Source organism: Patagioenas fasciata, chromosome Z (genome assembly GCF_037038585.1).
Source record: "Patagioenas fasciata isolate bPatFas1 chromosome Z, bPatFas1.hap1, whole genome shotgun sequence".
Taxonomy (NCBI): domain Eukaryota; kingdom Metazoa; phylum Chordata; class Aves; order Columbiformes; family Columbidae; genus Patagioenas; species Patagioenas fasciata.
The window spans coordinates 7,511,961-7,533,716 of NC_092560.1; the positions used below are offsets into that span (position 1 = coordinate 7,511,961).

Sequence of the window (21,756 nt, forward strand, 5' to 3'; positions counted from 1 at the left end):
AAAAAGAATTCCTGGTCTGCCAGAAATAGAGAAAATGGTTATGGGTTGAAATAATAACATTTCCACATTGCAGCATTTAATAAGCTCGTTTTGTCTTTGGTTGAGCCAGTAAAGATACATAGATCGTGTTCTTTTAATTCAGTGTTGTGGGAAGTACATTTTCCTTTGAACTGGTGTGTCCTCTTGAAGAAGACACCATGAATTGGAGATCTTTACTTGGGAAATTCATGAGCTTTGATACAGTGTATGACCTTCTGAGAAGAGCAAGATGTAATGCAATAATTATGAAGTAGGTAAGCACGACCGTCTCCGTGTCTTACCAGGCATATAGCGCACTCCTTTACATTTCTTACAAATCATCTTTACTCCAGCTCGGCCTAAAGCAGGAGCAGAATATGCTTTCTTGGTTTTGAATAGGACTTTATACCATCCTTTTGTGTATCATAATTCACTTTAAAGCCATAAGAGAGTCCAAAATGCTACTACTGGAATATTATGCTCTAGCGTGTCCTGACCTGTGCTGGGTCTCGAATCACAGGCCGTTGTAGGGAGCTCCGTTACTCCATGCCTTACTACATGAATAATTTTTTCGCCATCAAACTGATCATTTTTCCCCCTCTGTCAAATGAAGTGACATACACTGATCAAAGCAAAACTAAACAGTTACTATGGTCAGAGTTTCTTTTACCTGTATTTCCAGAACATCAGGTTTTTTTCTTACTGTAAAGGTACAGCTGTCAAAGTTGTCCTGATGCAGAAATCTTAATGAGGACTCATTGTCTGGTCAGTTCCAGCATTTGGAATCAGTCAGAGTGCATCCAAGGATAATGTATAGACAGTAGCAATAGCTGGATCTGGCTGTGCTAAGTGCGCTCTATGTGTTATCCCTTATATTTTATCTAATGCATAGCACTAAAAAATAACAGTGTAAGTGATTTAGTGTACTTACAATTCTATGAAATGGGATAACTGTTCGTAAATCTTACAGGAACACACATTGGTTTTTACATAGCCATATCCTTTTCTTACATTTAAATTTTCCACTATTCAATATGTTTTTTTACTTTCGTCAATGTTAAAGTATAAAAATGTGCACTCTACAAAAACAGCTGCCATTTTAAAATCCGTCTTTTCCCCTGTGAAAGCTCAAAAGGAAACTGTTCTGTTTAAGAGCAGAATACTTGCCAAATATAATTTTACAGTTTTCTGGAGGAATAGGTGTTCTTTGTTGTCAAAAATGGCAACAGCCAGTTTGACAGCTTATAGACAGTATTTCAGTCCAGGAGCATGTCCTGACAAATATAGTACTGCTAAATAATTGCTTATTAGATTACATATCCTGTGTTCTTCTTAAAAATAACTTTTATTTAAAGTATAAGGTTCTAAGTTGAAACTGGGTGTAGCCATTTTAAGTAAGATTTTATTTCTTTGTGGGAAAATGCCCTCTTTGCAACAAAATGGCAAATTTCAGGGAGCAGTGTTAAATTTCACTGGTAGTTTTTAATGGCCCACATGTCCTGCTGTGCCGTCTCAGGCGCTGAAAATATCTCAGTCATGCCTGAAAAGAAAAAAGTGTGATTTTGTTTTTTAACTTCAATTCACAAACTTCTGTCTAGATGTTTCATTTCCTGATTGAATATATATGGCCCTTGGGAAACTGAAATTTCAGACTGTATTTTTTCAAGTACCAGGATCAATGCTATAGGACTAAGTTAAAGGATAAAGCGCAGCTCTAATTAGTCACAGTGATAGACACTTCATAAATTACTCTGCTTTGGCATTGGTACATTAATAATAATGTTTTATGACTCTGTTGATGCTTCCAAAATAAACAATCAATAAAAGGCAAAAAAATTGCTTGCATTGCGTTGAAGAAAGTTGCAGGTAGCTTTTTTCTAGTGTGTGTTTTATAAGCAAACAACATTTGGCTCCACACAAACCATATGGCTTTCCAGCAGAACCTGGTACAGTGTTTTCTAAGTCTATACATAGAGCTGTCCACGGCTTCCAGTAAATTTGTAAATTCCAGCTGTTTTTTAGATGAAAGGTGAGTTTCCCAGTCTCCTCCTAAGGCGCGTCTAAATGTCCATGTTGCTGTGCCTTAAGCCAGTCATGCATCTCAGTCCACTTTTAGTATCTCTGTAGTTCAGAGTGATCTGTGGTGTCATCACAGGTGTTTTCCATTTGGTGCTTTTTGCTAGATATATCAGTATTTGTGTTACACAATGTAACACAAACGAGTGCAGGGCTGTGGGGTGAAAACAGACTTCCAGTGTTGTTACAAATATTCCCCATTTCTCTGAAAAACGGGATCAAATAAACCAAACATAATACATAGAAAAAAGAACAAATTTTGGATAGGAAAAAAACAAACCAAAAAAAAAAAACCAAACCAAAACAAACAAAACCCAAACACTAATATTTCACCTTACAATCATTAGCAGAGGAGAAATTTCTGAATATTTGACCCGAGGAGCATGAGTAGCATGAGCCCGTTTCCTTGCTTTGCCTCCCTTCCTCTCAACAAATAAGGCAGAAAGGGCCCTCACCTGCATTTTTGTTTTCCAACCATCCAAAAATAATGTGAGCAGAAATAAATCAATTTTCACTTGATTTATTTCAGCTGATTTTTGAGCTAATATCTTTATGGTTTCATCAACAGTGTCATAAAAAAAATAAAATTGCATGTTCGATCCCTCAAGCAACTTATCTGTTCAATAGTATTTAGTTTTGCAAGACTTTAAAATAGGTAGACACCTTCCTGATCTCATTAACAAAGCCTGGTTTCTTCTCTGTATTTAAATCACTGCCATGTCTGGTGAGGTGTGGTGGCTAATGTTGCTTTTCTAAAGCTAATGAAGCCAAAATACCATTTAAAATGTGAAACTTCTGTCCTCTGCCTCTCAGTTGTCAGGGCCTTCAAAAAGTGATTTCATCTTGTTTATAAATAGCTGTGAGTTCTTAATGCTCCCAGGAATAATTATGGTTATTGAGATGTTATGGCTGTAAACATGGATATTTTACCTCCTGTATGGCTTAGTTCCCTCGGGACTGTTAAAAGACAAAGCCTGAGCACCACGCTATTTTTCAGCGCTCAGCTCAGAGTGAGAATGTTAAAATAACAGCGAGTCGTGAGGAAAAACGTGCTCTGTCTGCACAGTTTTTCCTTTTTTCCTTTCCCTGTTCCTTTCTGCTTTTTGTACCTGTCTGATGTCTCCTTGGCGGTGGCTTCGTCAGACAGGTCTTCTGCCAGTGGAACGCTCTTGTCCCATGCTGGGGAGCTGCCACTTCGTGTGGGCGCCATCTGGGACGAGAGTGATGAGAATGTCCGAAAAGCCTGAAGTTTCTATTTTTCCTGCTGTACGATAAATTACGTGTTTCTGTGACTTCTGTGGAGATAATGTAGCCCTAGTCAAGTAGCAAACTGTTTTTAGATACATATCTAAACGTATATTTTAAGTGTATGTATAAAATGGCATGTTTTCAATATTTAGTACGTGAGATTTATTGTTATTAGATACAGGTTTTAGGAACATACTTTTTCTGGCTTTTTTTTAGAAATAGGTTTTCCCAAAGCATTTATAAAGTACTACCTTCACTTCCACTGATGAAACATTACTATACTTGCAGTGTTCTACATCCATCCTCAACAAATACATGTATTTTCAATTCTTGAGGAAGGTACTTAATTATGCAAGCAAGAGTACTATTGCTGTGAATGAAATTACACTTACGTGTAATTTCTGCTTTCTGCCTTTGTCCATACCGTAAGTAGACTTTTCATGACATGTCTCATACTTCCTGGAAGTATTTTTTAAAAAGGTCAACAGAGTATAAGTTAAAACACTCCTCATGAGAACTTAAAGAATTTGCAAACTTGTTTTTTACTCTTTGCAACACTTCTGTGCCACATTAAAATACAACATATGTGTAACACAGAGTTAAATTCTTCATTAACAGAAGGGACAAAGTTCAAGAAAACACAAATTTGTGATGTCTTTCAAGTTGTTCCATTGACAATTTAAAAGGGGGATGACTGGCAAATTTGAAAGAGTTTGGGATCGATGCAAAACTGCGCCATGTCCAGCATAGCCTGTGTCAGTGTGGCTGCTGGGAAGGACTCCTCGTGATGCCATCCCGAAAGTACAGAAGTCCCAGAATGAGTCTTAAATGTGAGTGGCAGGGTCGTAGTAATAAATACTTAATCAACTCATAAACCGATTAAATGGAAACGGTAGTGCAAGAGTGAGAATTTTGCAGTAGCATTATAGCTTGGTGTAGTTATAGTTTATAAACGCTTAAATTTGAAAAAAGTAACCTCCTTCCTTATTCTGGAAACAGATTATTTTGATTTGCTTCCTCTGCTGGTCAGAAGTTGGAGGTTGTTCTATGTCTCATGTTTTATCTTCTGTTGCAGGGGTCCTGGGGGTGGTAGACCTTGGCCAAACCCAACCAATGCCAATTCTGTAAGTAAATATTTAAAATTTATTAGACGTCACCTTATATTTAGGGAAGTATTTATCATCAATACAACAGGAAAAAAAATCCACTTCATTCAACAAATAAAATACCGCGTGCTTTATGTTTTTCCATGTAATCCTAACACAGAGCAGGTACAGCAAGGAGCACATCCAAACGGGGTGCTGATTGACATGTAAATATCAGCTCTGTTCACAATCACACAATCATGCTCTGCATCTTTACATCGATTACAGCACATCCATAACACAAAGGTTATTTTGAGGTATATTTAAAATATATTTTGTCTTCCTTTAGCGCAGGTAAGATGAGTTAGGTCAACACTATCTGGCCAGCAAGCTCTACAGAAATCACAGCTTGTTAAGATACAGCTTAATGTGTGCTCGTATTTTACATAACAAAAGCACATTTGCTGCTCTTAACTAGGGAACATGGAATCATAGAGCAATTGCTTGCAAGACATCAGCCATTTTTATAAGCTTTTTGTAAAAAGCAATGCACTTTATTGAATTTCATTGCCACAACTACAAAGTGAGGTAGTACAATAGCAGCTTGAAGGAGGAGGATGTCAGTGAGGCATCCGTCATGGACAACGGTGTCTGGTATTTCTTCAGAAAACTCAAAGGTAACTTTTTCGTTTTCGTTCAGTGATCACACATCATTAGTATAAAAAGGTGTCTTTTTTATCACTTGCAGTTGGATAAGATCAGTCTAGCATCACAGACTAACCAGGTTCTTCCTGTTGTTCTCAGTTTTGATTTTTTAATTCAAATAATGACAACTGGGGAAAAAAAAAATGGAAACTTTTCCCCAGTTTTACTTTGTGTGTACTCAGTTAAATGGATGTTAGGCTATTTTTCAACTGATAATTGAAATATTTTCAGTCTGTGGAATTAATTGAGAACTCCAGTAATAGCTCTTTTTGTAAAAATTAGTTGACTGGCAAGTTGCATATAACCATGGAAGATGCTTATGCTACAAAATAATTTTATATCTTGTCAGTACAATTGCATATTTCTAAGGTGAAAGAAGAGTTGCTTTTCCTTTTATGGTCAAGATTTTATTCAAAATGAAGTATATATATGAACATAAAGATTTGGTCCGTGCTTGGAATGATTCTGAAATCCTGTTGACTTAAATGTGAGCATGTGCTGACAATGTTTGTAAAGCTTATGAAGCGTATTACCTTAATAATCTTACAGCTTAATGTTTTACTATAGACTGCAGATATTTATAGATTTTATTGTGGTTCCCCAATAAGAATAAGAAGACTCTGGTAGTACGTGCAAGAGCTGGATTTGTACTAGACCTTGTAACTTGGTATCTTAAAAAAGTGATCTTGCTGCAAAAAACGCTTGTCTCACTTATTGTGAAACAATGGAGAGCAGATATTAGACCCCAGCCTACAGTCATTTAAATTGGTGAATTATATTATTCATATTAATTTAATTAGAGTGGCTACCAGGGCACACAAATCTTAAATGGAAATATTTGTATTTGAAATATTGGGTATTAAATTTTATTTGTGTCTATGTTGCTAGTTCTGGACTTGAACATAAAATGCTAAGTTGTTGAAAAGGGTTTTTTTTTCTGTGTCTTTGAAATAAATTAAACAAATGTTAATGTACAGCTGTACATAAATGTGTGTATGGACTCCATGCAGAAGAAATTACTGTTTTGTTTCTGTTGATGTTACAGATACCTTATTCTTCAGCATCTCCTGGGAACTATGTAGTAAGTACACTTGTGTGTATTTGCTTATCAGAATAGATGTTGCTGTTTATATAGGCAAAGGAATAGCTGCCCAGATGTTAAGAAGAACCCTTGTGTATTGGTTGAGAACTGAACATCTGATCTCCGCTTAAGTTTTTTTCTTCCATCTATGGTGCATATGTTGATTTCCATCACTAGAATCATTATCAGTCTGGTCAAAATTGCCCTGAGTGCTCTTTTATTTCAGCAAACATTTATGTAACCAATACAATACATTGTCTTCAATAATAAAGGACACAAAAAACATAGCTTTTTTGGTAACAAAATACTGTTTATGGGTTTCTGAACTTCAGAAAAAATAAAAACAACAAACATCTGAAGAATTAGAATAAGCTTTTATCTCCCCAAGGATCTATAAGTGGGTCCTTATAGCTTAAGGAAAAATTTTATTCTTATCATTACTTTCTGAAGACTTGAAAATTCTTTTTTTCTCCATAGTCTGTTATGTCTTCATTTCACAGATGATGTCTTAATTTATTATGGATGAGTTGGTATCATTGTTTTTTCTTAGTCTATACTTGAGAATGAAATAGTTAAAACTTTGTAATGGGCCCAGCATTGAGCTGTCTCTCGAGAACCTGAAATGGTAACCCCCTCTGGAATTCAACAAACACACTTCACCTATCAACAAAATGTTTTTTGTTGGAGTATATGCTATTGCTTTTTGTCTCTATTCCAGGAGATTAACTTTGTTTATCGTTTTGAACTCTCTGTTGTTGTTATTATTGTATTTCCATTATTTGTACTTTTAATATACTCTTCTAAGGTGTATTGTTTCATCTGTGGTTAACACATGTTTAGCACTGGCGTCTCAGAGAAACGAGGGTGAATTATATATGTGTGTGTGTGTATATGTAGGTTGGATTCCAAATTTGTGTTGGTCCTTCAGGTTTCATTAGACCTCTGTCTTGATATTTCATGTGTTATCACCTGAAGATCAGACAACTGCAGGGCATTGACTTTAACCACCATAAAACCTAAAACTATTTCAGAATGTGGAAATAGCAGGTCCTGCAAGGATGATATACCAGTGTTTTTTCATCTGTTTGTGCTGCTTATATCTTTTTCTTATTTTCAGTCTTCTTAAGATAGATGATCCTGAAGAGCTAAAGCTGAATGATGTGTTTAAGGATGAGCTTGTTTTGTTTAGACAAAAGCAATTTATTTTGTCCTTTATTTAGACAATTAACTGTGAAAGAGGTTGTGATTCTCATAAGTGTCCATAACTGTAATAGTCATTTTGCCACATGTTAAGTGGAAGCAGTCCAAATCTGCTGATCTCCAACCAGTTTTAATGCAGAATTTCATAGATTTGTCTCTGTTGGGAAGCAATTCTGTTGGGTTTGCCCTAAACATCAGTGACCCTAAACATTACTGTTGCAGATTTTGAAGTTGTTTTTTGATACTATAGGAAACTATTTTAAAGAAGCAAACCTAAGTATGATGCAGGTTGTAGCGGTGGACTTCTGGTGCACTCACATCAAGCAAAGGCCAGCCAGCATAAATTACTTGGACAAAAGTGGGCATCGCCTTTTTTCAGTGTATTTCACGTTTAAAATTAAGTGCAATAGTTAGTAGTGAAGTATCTTTTCTAATAAATGCCTGTTAGTGGTTTCTGCATCTCTTTATGTGGTGCTGAAAAATACATAAGCCTAAAAAAATCATGTTAGTGAGCTTAGTGCACATGGATAAAACCTCATAGCCTGTGATGCCGGGAGGGTCATATATGTGATCCAAAGGTCCCTTTGAATTTGGAGTCTTTAGCTCTGCCGCAGCAATGTGGCAATATCTCATTGCTGAGAGGTGAATCGGCCTTTCAAGCAGTTTTTGCAAGCCCTGACACATTCATTTCTGATTCAGTTGTAGTTCGGGAGGGGGGAAAAAAGCTATACGGCTGCCAACAGTATGAAGTTGTGATTACGCCTTGATTTTTATAAGCTGATCTGTGTGTTTCGTGGTGGAGCAAGTCTTTGTTCTAGCGCACTTTGTAAAAGATGGTCGGTGACTTTACTTAATTCACGAACAAGGGGAAGTACAAGATGAAGAACTAGTAGGTGGGGTTACATATAAGGACAGAGATGTATATGTATATTGACTGACTTCCCCCCGCAAGTATTTTACTTGTACAAATCTGCTGAGGAGCGGTATCAGTCACAAAGCTGATATGTGACTGAGTTTGATCATCTGAAAATAGTGTTTGCTAGTATATTATTACTAAACGTTTTGTAAGAAAATACTATTTTAAGTAAGTCATTGAGAAACAGTGTCTATTGTTTTAAAGCCAGGACTTCGCTGCCTCTTCCAAATCTCGATGAATTACAGCAAATATCAGCAATGTCCTTGTAAACAGACAGGAGCAACCAAACCTTTACATTTAGTGCTACTGAAAAAATGTTCCGGTCTGGAACAGTGTATCTGGTGTCCTAAAATATAATAAAAGAGGTAAAAATATAATGAGAGACATTATTGTATGAAAATAATAATTTGTTGTTAGCAATCTGTGTATTTTTTATTACAGAATGTCAATATTTAATGACTTGTATTGACACAGATGTTTTTATCAAACTGAAAGTTGGTAATCTTTCATGTTACTTAAAAATATTAATGGATCTGCAAACATAACAGCAAGAAGTTACGGTTCTGTTCGTACTATAAACGATTTGGAAGTTTAGAATAAAATTCTTGGAGAACTTTTTAAAGAACCTTAAAAAGCTTGTTCAACAACCAGAGCAGTTTGTGTATAGTTCTTAGTCATAAACAGATTGGCCACTCGGAAAAACCTGAAACTTAAGAAAACAGGTGTTCTTTGATGGGGTTATTTTTTAAAAAATCTTTCATTTAGCGGTCTAGGCAAGTGATATGACTGTACATACCGTTATCCTGACCTCTTAAATCCTTTTGTCATTAATTTGAGAAGAAATTATGCATACAGATGTTATTTTCAAAAATCCTAGGATATTACACAGACAGAATTAAGATGCCTGTTTCATTGAGGTACCAAGTCTGCCCCCAAAAAAAACTTTCTTCAGGTGATTAGGCTATTCTGTCCCCATAGGACACCCCCTTGTTTTATGCTTAGCAAATATTGGTTACTCATCCATTGACTATGTACAGAGTACAACAAAACAGAAATGCCAGCTGAAAAAACAGAGGTAATAGAAGTAGGTGGAGGGAATTAAATATAATTGTCTTAGGCCCTGCTCCAAGTATTTCTCTTGTCTGACTCACAGCATGACACAGAGTTATTGACTAATGGATATTCCAGTGTCGGGGTCCCTCCGTACATTAGGAGTCTGTGCTGGAGCTTGCTGACCAGTTATCTTGTCTAAATCTGTGATGAGCTGTTTTGCTAGTTTATCAGAAAAAGTGCATGTTTTTACCAGAGTAACGATATTTCTTTTATTTGTACCATGTTCATTTTTTACTGCGGTATTTTTTTCCTTTCATGCTAACTGATGTTTTCTGCTCTCTCTAGGGTCCTCCAGGAGGTGGAGGGCCACCAGGAACACCTATCATGCCTAGTCCTGCAGGTATTGAAATATACTCAGAAATAATAGAATATAAGGAATTTCAGGAAGTGCACAAATTCTTTTTCAGACTTTGATTTTCATAAAGAATCAGATAATGATAATTTATTGGTTTTATGCTTTCTGTATCAGTTCTTTTACTGCACTTCACTCTAATTCCCTGCTGTGTTGTGATTCAAATCATTGTATCTGCAGTTCAGAGCAATTAATTTCTCTGGCTTTTGAGCCCATCTTTTCTTGCACAATTTCAGCAAGTTAAAAGTGAAAGAAGTCACAGTCTTTGGTTTTGGTTTTTGTTGGTTTGTTAGGTTTGTTATGGGACTTTTTTGTTGTTGTTGTTTTTTGGGCGTTTTTGTGGATTTGGTTAATTTTTTTTGCTAGTGTTCTTTGGGACAATTCCACCAGTTTGGAAATCAGGAGGTTTATGAATCTGGTGAATCAAAGAATCGCAGCATGGCTGGGGTTGGAAGGGACCTCTGTAGATCACCCAGCCCAACCCACCTGCTAGAGCAGGTTCACCAGAGCAGATCACACAGGAAGGTGTCCAGGCGGGTTTGAATGTCTCCAGAGAAGGAGACTCCACAGCCTCTCTGGGCAACCTGTAACAGGGCTCTGGCAGCCTCAAAGTAAAGAAGTTTCTCCTCATATTCAGATGGAACCTCCTGATCATTAGTCTGTGACCGTTGCCCCTCATCCTATCACTGGGCACCACTGAAAGGAGTCTGGTCCATGCTCTTGACACCCACCCTCGAGATACTTATAAACATTGATGAGATCCTCTCTCAGCTTCTCTTCTCCAGGCTGAACAGACCCAGCTCTCTCAGTCTCTCCTCATAAGAAAGGTGCTCTAGGCCTCTAATCATCTTCATAGCCCGAAACTTCCTCTGTAGTATCTTATGGGATCAGCCTGACTGACATGTGGCTCTTGAGCGATGTGCTGCATCCCACAGCTTTGTGTCTTGACTGGCAGCAGGGTGATACTGGACATGTTGCTCTCCTCTGTCTTGCAATGGAGGAGTGAGGCCCTGGAGGAGCCATCGTCATGTCCTACCAGTGATCTGTTCCCAGAACTTCAATTGCCACGTTGTTTCCCCAAGGAACATGGTCTGTATCTTGAAACTGAGTCTGCGTGGAGATTTTGTCCATGCAAAAGGCTGGCCACATTCCTACTAAGGTTTGAGGAGAAGAGGAGGATGGGAGGATCCAGGATGGCTAGCTAGCTTTGCAGAGCTCAAAGGCGGTCCAGTAGGTATTTCGCTCCACTGATATTCGTCAAAGATTCTGATATGAAAATGGAACTGCAGCATATGGAGGATGCTGTCCTCCTCCATGGATATCCTCAGAAATCTGCTGAAATGAAACTTACTGCATCTTGTGTAACCCAGTATTCAGTAGCTACTCCTTTTGGCCAGTTTCTGCCTTTCTAACTCACTTTCAGTAATTAAGAGGAACTTATTCACCACAGTGATGTCCTCATGTTGTTGCTGTCCTCTACAGCACAGAAGGGTACGGAGGTTCCCTAACTGGCCATGAAAATTCTTGCACTGATATAATATCTACATTAAATACAATTCCAGGGCTTTAAAAAAATCCAACCTAAGATACTGAGTAGGTCTTCCTTGTTCATATCATCAGTGAAAAAGAAAATTAGTGCAAGCTGGCATTCAAAAGTTAGGGTCTCTTTTAACATAAAACAAATGTATGGACAGGCCGCACTTTTGAAAGTAGTTGCCCCTGCAGTTGTGGCACATGAGGCTGTCTGTGTGCAGCTCAAATAAAGTTTCTGCTGACAGTTGCTCCCATTTTCGGTATAGAGACTCGGAGATCTTTTGAGGGTCTGTTTTCCAAAGTATGAAAACACTTGGCCACCTGAGAATTTTGCAAAGGTGTTTACTTGCCTCTGAGCCAACCCAGCTCTGAGGTGTTACCGTCACCCAACTGGCCCGTGTGTATTTTGACATGAGGCAGCAGAACATGGAGAGAGCCAGGGATGTGTGTTGCAAAAGGATCTGGTGGTTGAAGAACTTGTTCCCTACCTCATCGAACATGAAAAATAACTTCTTACATGCTAATTTTACTTTGATAACTTTAGGCTAAAAGCTTTCTGTTCCTCCTCTTCTTTAAACAGCGTATTTGAAAGCTGTGGTGATACATTGTTCTCTGTATATAGTACAATTATTTACTCATCAAAATGAATTAATGCTTAGAAAACTGTCTCAGAAAGATAAAGGAATAGGCAGAGACCTTGATCTTAACTGCCCAGTGTGTGTACAAATACATTATTGTGCTAGGTCAGGGCACATTCTCAGTTCCAACACATTTCAGTCTGGTCTTGGCTTTCTCCTTGTACTACTTCTGACTCAGAAGTCCCACGTCACCTTGTCTTGGAAAAGGAATTACAGATCAGCAATGTTTTTTCGCGTATGTTGTTCGTCTCAAAACTCTTGATTCAAAGAGATGGAATGGTCTTTTAGAGAAGCTAGATGTAGAGAACTGAGCTATTATTTTTGCAGATACCATAGAGGTAGTGATTTTCCAGAGCTGACAATATTTTTTAAACTATGCTATCCTCTTAGGGATGTATTTAGACCTCCCTTAGGTCATTCTCCTCTCAGTAAGCTTTTTCATTACATGGCCTATGTCTTGTCAGGTTCTCTTGGGAAAGGTTTCTGCCTAATTTGCCTACTATCTGCTACATTTTTTGACTTCTGTTTCTTACAAATATTGATGAAGGGTGTTAATAAGACTTTGTGTGTGTTAGCAGTGGGGATAAATTGGAGATCAGAATGAATAATTTGTATCTACTAATGGTTCTTAGACGTTGGTCTCTTAAGTTCAACCAGAAGAGTTATGTGGGTTGTCTTCTCTGTGTATTGTTAATTAAATCTTGCATTCCAACCCTGGAGGTGCTCCACCTGAAAGTTCATGTGCATTGATTGGAGGGAAAGGTGTGAGATGCAATACAGCTGCGCCAACATCTGGCAAGCCCAAGTGAAACTCCTGGCAGAATTTACCACCTTAGGCATCGGGCTGTGCCAGGGTGGTTTTGTTGGGTTTGGGCTCAGGGTTTTTTTTAACGTTGCATCACACTGTACCATGAGGATGCATCAGTTAAAGCTGCCCTTAGAGCAAGGACCTTTGCACAGTGTTCCAACTGAATAGTTAGATATATCCAGCATCAAAGACTGACATGAATGAGAATAAAAAATGTGATTCTCTATACCAGCTTTCAGTCTGTTTAACAAGAAGCTGTTTATCATTTATTACAGATTAAAAAAAAATTGCAAGAAGTATTGATAAGAAAGAAACTCTTGTTTTATAGAGACTGTTGAAGATGAGTGAAGCAGTTTGGAACTGCAGGAAAAGGGTTTATGGAATTAAATAGTTACAGATACTTGGTGATTTATAAACCTTTTAACAGTCATACATAAAACTACGGTCTAGAAGTAGTCACTTAGGGACCCTTGCAATTATTTCTTTTCATAGCTCTGTTGTGTGGTAGCAATAGATAGAAAGGGAATGAAATCTTCCATTATATTGCCACTGTGTATCAGTGATTCAGGCACAGAAATAATATTAATAAAATGACAGGAAATGTATTAGGTGAGTAGTTTTATTGAAAGGTATATATTAGCACTAAAATAATCTCTTATTACAGATTCCACCAACTCTGGAGACAACATGTACACTTTAATGAATGCAGTACCACCTGGACCCAACAGACCTAATGTAAATATGAATAGTTATATATTTATTTGAATTATACAGCCTTTTTTTAATCCAAACACTATGTTTCCATCACATATCATTAATACTTTTAAGTTTTCCATTTATATGGGTGTCACTTCAGTTGCTTCCCCCACCACGTACTTCTTGATTTTTCCCAAATCAGTCATGCCAATGCCTGCCAAGTAATGGTTGGAGCATATTTTTCTACATGGAAAAGGCCTAAGAAGCTTGTGCATGTGGATCTTCGGGGCAACAGACTTCTGTGTGGTAGGATGTCATCCTAGGAGCTGCCACTAAGCATTAGTTTCTGAGGGATTCAAACTTGTGTTATAAAAAAGTATCTACCGCTGAAAAGGCAGGATAAAATTGCCAAAAGTGACTCAGTATTATGTTGCCCTGCTGTTCTGTAAAAAAGAATAAAATTAATACCTCTAAGAAGAAACAAACTTCCCTGTTTATCTAAATGGGATGTTAAGAATGAGACTTATTGATAGCATTTAAGTATTTGCCTAATTAACTACTTAACTGGTGACTACTTTAGCCTAAATTTCAGTAGTTCTAGAACTGACAAAAGTCTGGATTCTTAGGTAGAACTTGTTTCTTCTCTGGTTTTTCTCTGGGCCTTCAGTTTTATTGTATTTCTCTGATTACAATCATATTTCATTTAATTATGATCCATATTATAGGCCTTTTGAAAAAAGAGCCAGCAGAACTTAAAAATGTAGATATTTAGATATTGCTAAATCATTACGCAGTGAATTGTAGAAAATCTTCAATAATGCTAATGCCTTCAAGTTTTCAAAGAACTGAATTTAATGTTAATATCTGAAATTGGATGGAAACTGCTCATGCTTATTGAAGAGAATTGTAAAATTCCCTGTAACTTCAATGGGAGTAGAGATAGGTCAGCACCAGCAAGTTTCAAAGTTATGCACCAAGTGCTCAAGTAAATAATAAATTATTCCTGAATTGTATTCCAGCCTACAGAGGTGAGAGTGTCCAAAAACCATGAAGGTAGCTTTAGAAAATTGAACAAAAATAATGATGTTTTTGCAATCTTCACGTGAAGGACTTGCACTAGATCTGCAACATTCAGAGCTGGGACTGTGCATCTTTCCTTTTTTTAAAAGAAATTTTTTGAGGATTTTTTTTTAATTAGATTATCTATCAAAAAGTTGTACAGTAATACCAATTTTTCATGTCTGATCCTTTTGTAGTTTCCAATGGGGCCAGGGTCAGATGGACCTATGAGTGGACTGGGTGGAATGGATTCACATCATATGAACGGATCATTAGGTAATAATAGTAAATATTACAAACAGTGTGAATTTTCAATGACTAATGCTATTTTCTGTGACTAGTTCTCTGAGTTGTGTGGAAGACTGTATGTAAAAATATTTTAAAAGCTGAAAAAGCTGTATATACATCAATAAGTATCAAGACACTTTTGAAGCATGTAAGTTGGCACACATAATGTAGCTCTGGAAGAAAAATATTGTATTTTATTTCTATAAGAGGGTATAGTTTCAATCTAGTTGTTGAAAACCACTCTAAAAGCGTACCGTCACAGTAGTGTGGAGATGAAAGTTTAAGAACCATTTTTATTTACGTGTCTTCCTCTTTAAAATTCTGGGAAGGTCTCATTGTGACGTGGCAGTGCATGTTCTTATCAATTACCCGGAAGTAAGGTATTACATATGTTGATGCATGTGTTAAACTGTTTTTATCCCAAATTATTGATGTCCTCATTTGTTCTATAATTAGTCACGTATCTGTCAAGCATGAGTACTATTACTCCATCTCCTTTAGCAGCTTCAGACAGGTGCCTATTTTAATCCACCCAAAAGAACACAAATTCTTGTCAGGGTACGGAGAGGCCAGAGGAGGAGCGTCATATTTGACATTTGATATTCTGATTTTTGAAGGACTCGTATCTAGAGGAGAAGCCTCACAACTCTGCAAAACACACACTGCTATATCTCCTGACTGTCCTGGCAAATTCTTTGCTCTTCCTCTTTGCTGGAAGGATGATAGACACTTAAAAGGGATTTAAGAAACAGGCCGCAGCTAAATGAATTGCATGTGTACCTTCCTCTTCCATACCTGCAAGGTGAATAAATACCTTGCGTTTATGTCTGATCACACCCTAACACCAGGGCAGTGGCTCCGAATGCAGTTCTTGTGTTGTGTTCTTCACTTTTCCCTGCACCAAGGGGTGTTGGTTGTGCAGGCAGCAGCAGGGGAGAACTTCAGGCTTGCAAAGTCTTCTGGTCTCTTTCTTCTGAATAAGACTCCTGCAAAGGCTTCTGGTCTCTTTCTTCTGTCGCCCTTGTCCACCATCTCATCTGGGAGCCGGTCCGATGCCCACAGAGGACACCAGCAACACCCTGCTGAGCAGCGTTTTCCTTTGTGGGGAGAAACCCAAGGGAGCTAGTTGCAGGTCAGGCAAGCTACCAATGTTCCCCTCTCCGCTGTCACCAGAGAAAAACTCTGTCACCTCCCACCACAGGCATGGGCCAACCTAAACTCCATACCGTTCAGTTCCGTGCTGGGTAGAGATCCATCACTTCTGGCCCAAAACGTGGAGGTTGTGAGACAGAAAGTATAAACAGGTAAGAAAGGAGAAATTCAAAGAGGTTATGACAAGGTGAGGAAAAAGCTGAACCATCCAGCCTCATTCAGCAGACATCTTCTCTATGATTGAAATTCAGCAGTAGGCATCTATCTCCTGATAGAATTATCATTTTTCCTAGCAAAGCATGTCCCCGAAATTCCTAGATTACTTTACATGGAGACACCTTGTGATTTTACGGCCGTTCTTTATATGTTACAATCCTAAAATGTATTGTTACTTTAATTAATAATGATGCACATTACATTCAAATACAGTGTCTGAAAGGTAATCACATCTTTTCCTGCCAGCCTGAGAATTATTTCTTAGCTAAAAGAAAAAATAAAACTGAAACAGTTATGGAAGGATTTTATATGCACCTAGTATTTGACTGGTTTTTTTCTGCAGTGAAAATGATGATGTGCTTAGTCAAATTAATGATAACTGCATGTAGGGGTAACTTCATATCTGAACTGGAACCTGATTTGTTTCAGGAGGGGAGGACTGGGAGAGAGCTGCTGCGTTCATTTCTGTGCTGCACTTGGCAGCTGTGTCTCATAATCAGGTGGATAAACTGGTCAAGGTCCATCTTGAACTTCCCCAACTTCTTTGACCACAACCTTTCCATTGCATATCTCTTCATAGATCTGATGGTTAGAAAGAAATCTTTTCCTGATTTCCAACAAAATTTATCCTTTGGGCTGTGGTAAAATGATTCTTCATGTATTTACAGAGAGAAATCACGTTCCTTCTCAGCCTTAATTTCCCTGGCTAGGTATAGTAAGCTTTTTTAGTCTCTTCCCACAGCTGCCTTTTCTTGATTGTTTTTCTCTGATATCCTTCCTTCTAGTTTTTATTCAATGCTCTTCTAAAGTTTATATTTCCTGAAAACAGATGACCAGAATTGTTTGCTGTCTCATGTTGCTAAAAATGCTTTTCTGGATGCGTCCATCCTAAAGTTACATTTTCTTTATTCTTAGCTTTACCTAAATGAGAGCTACAGCATGTGAAAAAAAAAATCTTTCCAGTAGTATTTCGCTCATTATAGTTAATTTTATTTGGTTTCTGTTAATCTAGTCCTCAGGATAATCTGATTTTTTCTGAAAGATACTGTCCTCATCTATATTTATAATGCATCAGAAGTTGGTATCATTTTAGGTAATTTCAGTAGTAGGCTTCTGCTTCTGGGAGTAAAGACATTGATGAAACCCTCCTGGCAGACCTTGGAGATAATAGTGGTCTTTTTTTTTTTACCCAGGTATATCATCTTTTACTAGTTAGCCATGATTTTGTCTGTTTTCTTTTTTCTCCAGCTGAAGCAACATTTCCTGTAGGTGGATATACCTCAAATTAATTGACTTGCCTGCACGCTGCCATTGCTAATGAGACAGGGAGGCTGGACAGGTGGTTTCTCGAGTTGTGCTGGTCTGTCTCATCCTGAAAAGGCGCCACTCAAATAACTGGTGCAGATCAGGAGTGTGTCCTTCATTGTTTTCTCACTTTTTATACCAAGCATGTACACAGACAAAGGAATTAAATCATTCAACACTGACTGTAAACTTGTACTAAGAGAGACATTGAGAAGGAAGTGAGATGGCACGTGGTTGGTTATGTTTTAAAATATTGCTGTTGCATTATATTTGTACTATGAAAAAAATTACTAGATTAATTTCAGCTCACAACTAACTGAATAATTATCTGTTTTAATTTAAGGCTCAGGAGACATGGACAGTATTTCCAAAGTGAGTATCTAATCAGATATTTGGAATTTTTAGAATATTTACTGTAAACATACTTTCTTTGTTAGGAATCTTTTTATTATGTATGCATGTTTCCTGCTTGTCAACTCCCTGAATGCTATGCAGACAGAATTATTACTAATTGAAAATTAAAATCTAATATAATCAATAGGAAGTATAAGTTGATTTATTGCCTACTCCATACTATTGTGTATTAATGAATGTCATTGATTATATCCAGTTCATAATCTGATTGATCACCTTATAATCTTCCACACTGTTAAGACAAATTAATATAGTTCTAATAATCAATTATAGTTAAATGTAAATTTGGGGAAATGTCATTAAGACATTACTTTTATTCATTGCATGGTTGCTTTTATCTCTGTACGACAATGTTAATATCTTACTCATTAGTAGAAATTCCTAAAAGCTAGACTAAGAAGGAGTTTCAGAAGCACTGTTTTGGTATGACAGCCATTAAATACTCAGAAATGAATGTGAGTTTAACCTGCAGGGGTTTTGCATCTGCAAGAATAATATTGTGCTTGAATGTATCACTTCTTCCATAAAAATAACACCAGTGCATGTGTGATCATCATTAATTCAGAATTAATGAGGTTATTTGGTAGTGATGAAGCAGCATGAATCCCGTACGGTTCCCCAGTTTGTGGTGTCCTGGCTGGGCAGCGTGGCAGAGGGGCAGCCTGTGAAGTGTGCCCAGCGTGTTGTCGTTCCTGGAGAGAAGGACCTCAGCAAACTTGACCTCAGCAGCATCTATAGCAATCCTGTGTTTTTGTTCATTTTAAAAATCTCTAACATTTTCAGGTTTTGCAAACAGTAAAACAGTGGTTTGAAGTGACCGTGTTCCCTTAGTTGTGCTGTGCTTAGGGATGCAGTGAAGGATTCAATAAAAGCCTCCAATGAGATAATAAGCATCCAGCACTTTTTAAATCAATGACCATCATTTTATTCAGTGCTTTTATTGCAAAATGCAGCATCTTTTAAGGGAAAAAAAAAAAAAAAAACAACCAACAAAATGTGCCTTAAGATTATTTTTAAAAGCCTCTATGCATCCCACTGGTAGTAAGTATCAGTATATGTGCTAATACAAGTATTAGCAGCTCTGAAAACTTTGATCTAAGAATTTTCCTGAAATTTTGTTAACTGTAATAAATAACCCATGGAAATCATCACATCAAATGCATGTCTTTTTCAAATAGCTGAAAGAAAATTGCTTTTTACTTTGGAAGTAACAGAGTTGTCCTGTAACACTGTTACATATAATAGCTTTTAAATATCTGCATAAATTTAGATATTTAAATGTAAATATTTTAAATATCTTCTGAGCAGCAGTGCCCAATAGGCAGCCTGTGTGGGCTGCACTGGTAATTTCAGGTAGGTTGTAGTATATGTACTTTTGAAATGGAAAAGTTCTGCTTGCCAGAAATAGTAGTTTTCTGGGGTTGATGCGTGGAAAATTAATGCGGCTGACTTCCAGTTTTGTACGCAGTTACCAGGATTATTCTTGCTGGGGCAACCGTCTCTCTGTACACATCAGCAGCTGGTCTTGCAGTTGGCTCTTTTACAAGTAGATTTCCAGTGACCAGAAATCGTTCACCAAAGTTCTCACAGTTTGGGGTGTGTGTTGGTAGATGCTCAAGTCATAGAATCATAGAACAGTTTGGGTTGAAGGGACCTTCAGGCTCCCCCAGTGCCACCCCTGCCATGAGCAGGGACATCTTCACCAGCTCAGGTTGCTCAGAGCCCCGTCCAGCCTGGCCTGGGATGTCTCCAGGGATGGTTCATCCACCACCTCTCTGGGCAACCTGGGACAGGTTCTCAACACCCTCAGGGGCAAAAATTTCTTCCTCATGTCTGACCTGAATCTCCCTCCTTTACTTTAAAACCATCACCCCTTGTCCTGTCACAACAACCCCTGCTAAAAAGTCTGTCCCATCTTTCTTATTGGCCCCTTTTAAGCACTGAAAGGCTGCAATAAGGTCTCCCTGGAACCTTCTCTTCTCCAGGCTGAACACCCCAGCTCTCTCATCCTGTCCTCCCAGCAGAGCTGTTCCAGCCTCTGATCATTTCTGTGGCTCCACTGGCCCCTCTCCAACAGGTCCATGTGTGTCCTGTGCTGAGGAACCAGAGCTGGCCAGACACAAGACTTCACTGGATTCAAATGCATATTAGAGGAGCTGATTATCAGTTCCCAGGAGATGAAAAATATTAATCCGGTCTTGGTAAAGTCAGTACAGCTCACAGAATTCAGAGCCATGTTTTCTAGAGAAGATTTTAATTTAATTGACTGAATGGCAAAGCATGAATTTTTTAGGAAGTAGATTGAGATGGGGGAAGTAAATTATCTGAAATTATGCATATTAAATAAACATTAATAACAAGTGTTTCTTGCAGTGCCCCTGGAATTTGTGCAGGCATCAAAGACATACTTGTTTTGGAAAAACTCAGCTACTGCTACGATGCTAGAGCCCATACTGGCCATAAAAGCACCCCAGGGGAGTTGCTATAAAAGCATTTATGTTAGGAATTTGAACCTTTGGGGCTGGCATACTGTAGTGATAGCAGAATTTCAAAGCTTTGTGCTACACAGAGCAAGATAAAATAGGGGTAAATTCCCCCAGGAATGAACAAAAGTGCAGGAGCATCATATAAAATAAATGTGACAAGACCTTAGTGGGTTTTAAACTTTATATTCATAGATTTCAAGGCCAGAAGGGACTGATACGCTTGTGTAGTATGACCTCCTGCATAACAGAGGCAACAGGACTTATCTGAATTAATTTGTGCTTAAGGTACAATAGCTCTGGCTTCACTAAAGCAATAGTTTTTAACCATTTTCAAGCTGTAGATCCCTGATTATTTGCCCTGCTAACTTCAATGAATAGCAAACTTCATAGTCAGATGTTAATTGACTAGTTAGGCTTTTAGTTGCCTTTGGATGTGTTGTCCAGTGAGTGGGGATCACAGTTTCAGAAGCAGTGAACTAGACTGAAGAAAGCAAAAGAGCAAAAGCTCTTGACCCAACTCTGCAAGTTGCATTTTAGTTGCTGATAAAAAAACAGTAATGCCTGCATGTCACTTACGTAATTGATTTTATATTCAACCTATAACTGAAAATAGATACACTGAGCTGATCCCATGAACATACTTGGCCATTCGGGCTGTGAATGGTGATCTTCCCTCAGTGGAATATGGTGAACACGTAACAGCAGCCTTTCGTTAACCATACAAAATACATTGCAAAGAGGACAGTATGTACAGCCATCACACATATCACTCTGCTAATGTAGCAGCAAAAAGTTTTTGGTATTTGCTAAAGCTGGGAACAAGACTTTTTGTTCTCTTTGGAGGTCAAGTAAACCCTATGAACAGTGGAATATGTTGCAATATATAAATTTTGGACAGTGGTTGTCATGGGACTTCGTGATTACAAAGGGGAACATGAGAAAATATGGTATGGAGAAGTAGAAGTCATAGCTATCCCATCCCATTTTCTGTTCAGTGACTACCCTACTATACATCTTTAGAGTACCAGGATAAGCAGCCTTTGTAGTTGTGAGGAAAAGTGCCAAGGAATTAAGAGGAGTTTCTCTTTTTTAAATGTTTGCTATTTTTCATTCAGAGTTTGACCTCTTGCAGGTTTAGTGATACTGAACAAAGACGGCATGCAAGTATTTTCAAAGTGCAGAGACCTTGGGTTTTTTTAATAAAAAAATCTCTGTGGTAACAGATGTAGTATCAGGATTGCAACTGAGAATAACGTAAGAAAAAGGGAACAAATTCACTTAGGATTCTTACAGCCATTTGGTCACTTGGATCAAGAGCGCTAATTGGAGTTGTGTTTTGTTGGCTTGCCTATTGACTGCACTAGGCT

The 21,756-nt window shown here is 37.8% G+C and overlaps 1 protein-coding gene across 6 annotated transcripts in view; it reads left to right on the plus strand.

The window, feature by feature from the left end:
- SSBP2 (single stranded DNA binding protein 2) overlaps positions 1–21,756 on the plus strand; it is a 176,599-nt gene that overhangs the window by 144,882 nt on the left and 9,961 nt on the right. For 4 of the 6 annotated variants that reach the window (XM_071802457.1, XM_071802456.1, XM_065860534.2 and 1 more), the window contains 6 exons: positions 4,418–4,466; positions 6,178–6,213; positions 9,728–9,782; positions 13,438–13,508; positions 14,726–14,804; positions 17,833–17,861. In XM_071802457.1, the coding sequence (XP_071658558.1) occupies positions 4,418–4,466; positions 6,178–6,213; positions 9,728–9,782; positions 13,438–13,508; positions 14,726–14,804; positions 17,833–17,861 (319 nt within the window). The remainder of the gene's footprint in view (positions 1–4,417; positions 4,467–6,177; positions 6,214–9,727; positions 9,783–13,437; positions 13,509–14,725; positions 14,805–17,832; positions 17,862–21,756) is intronic. The other 2 variants (XM_071802458.1, XM_065860536.2) reach the window with 1 other exon arrangement.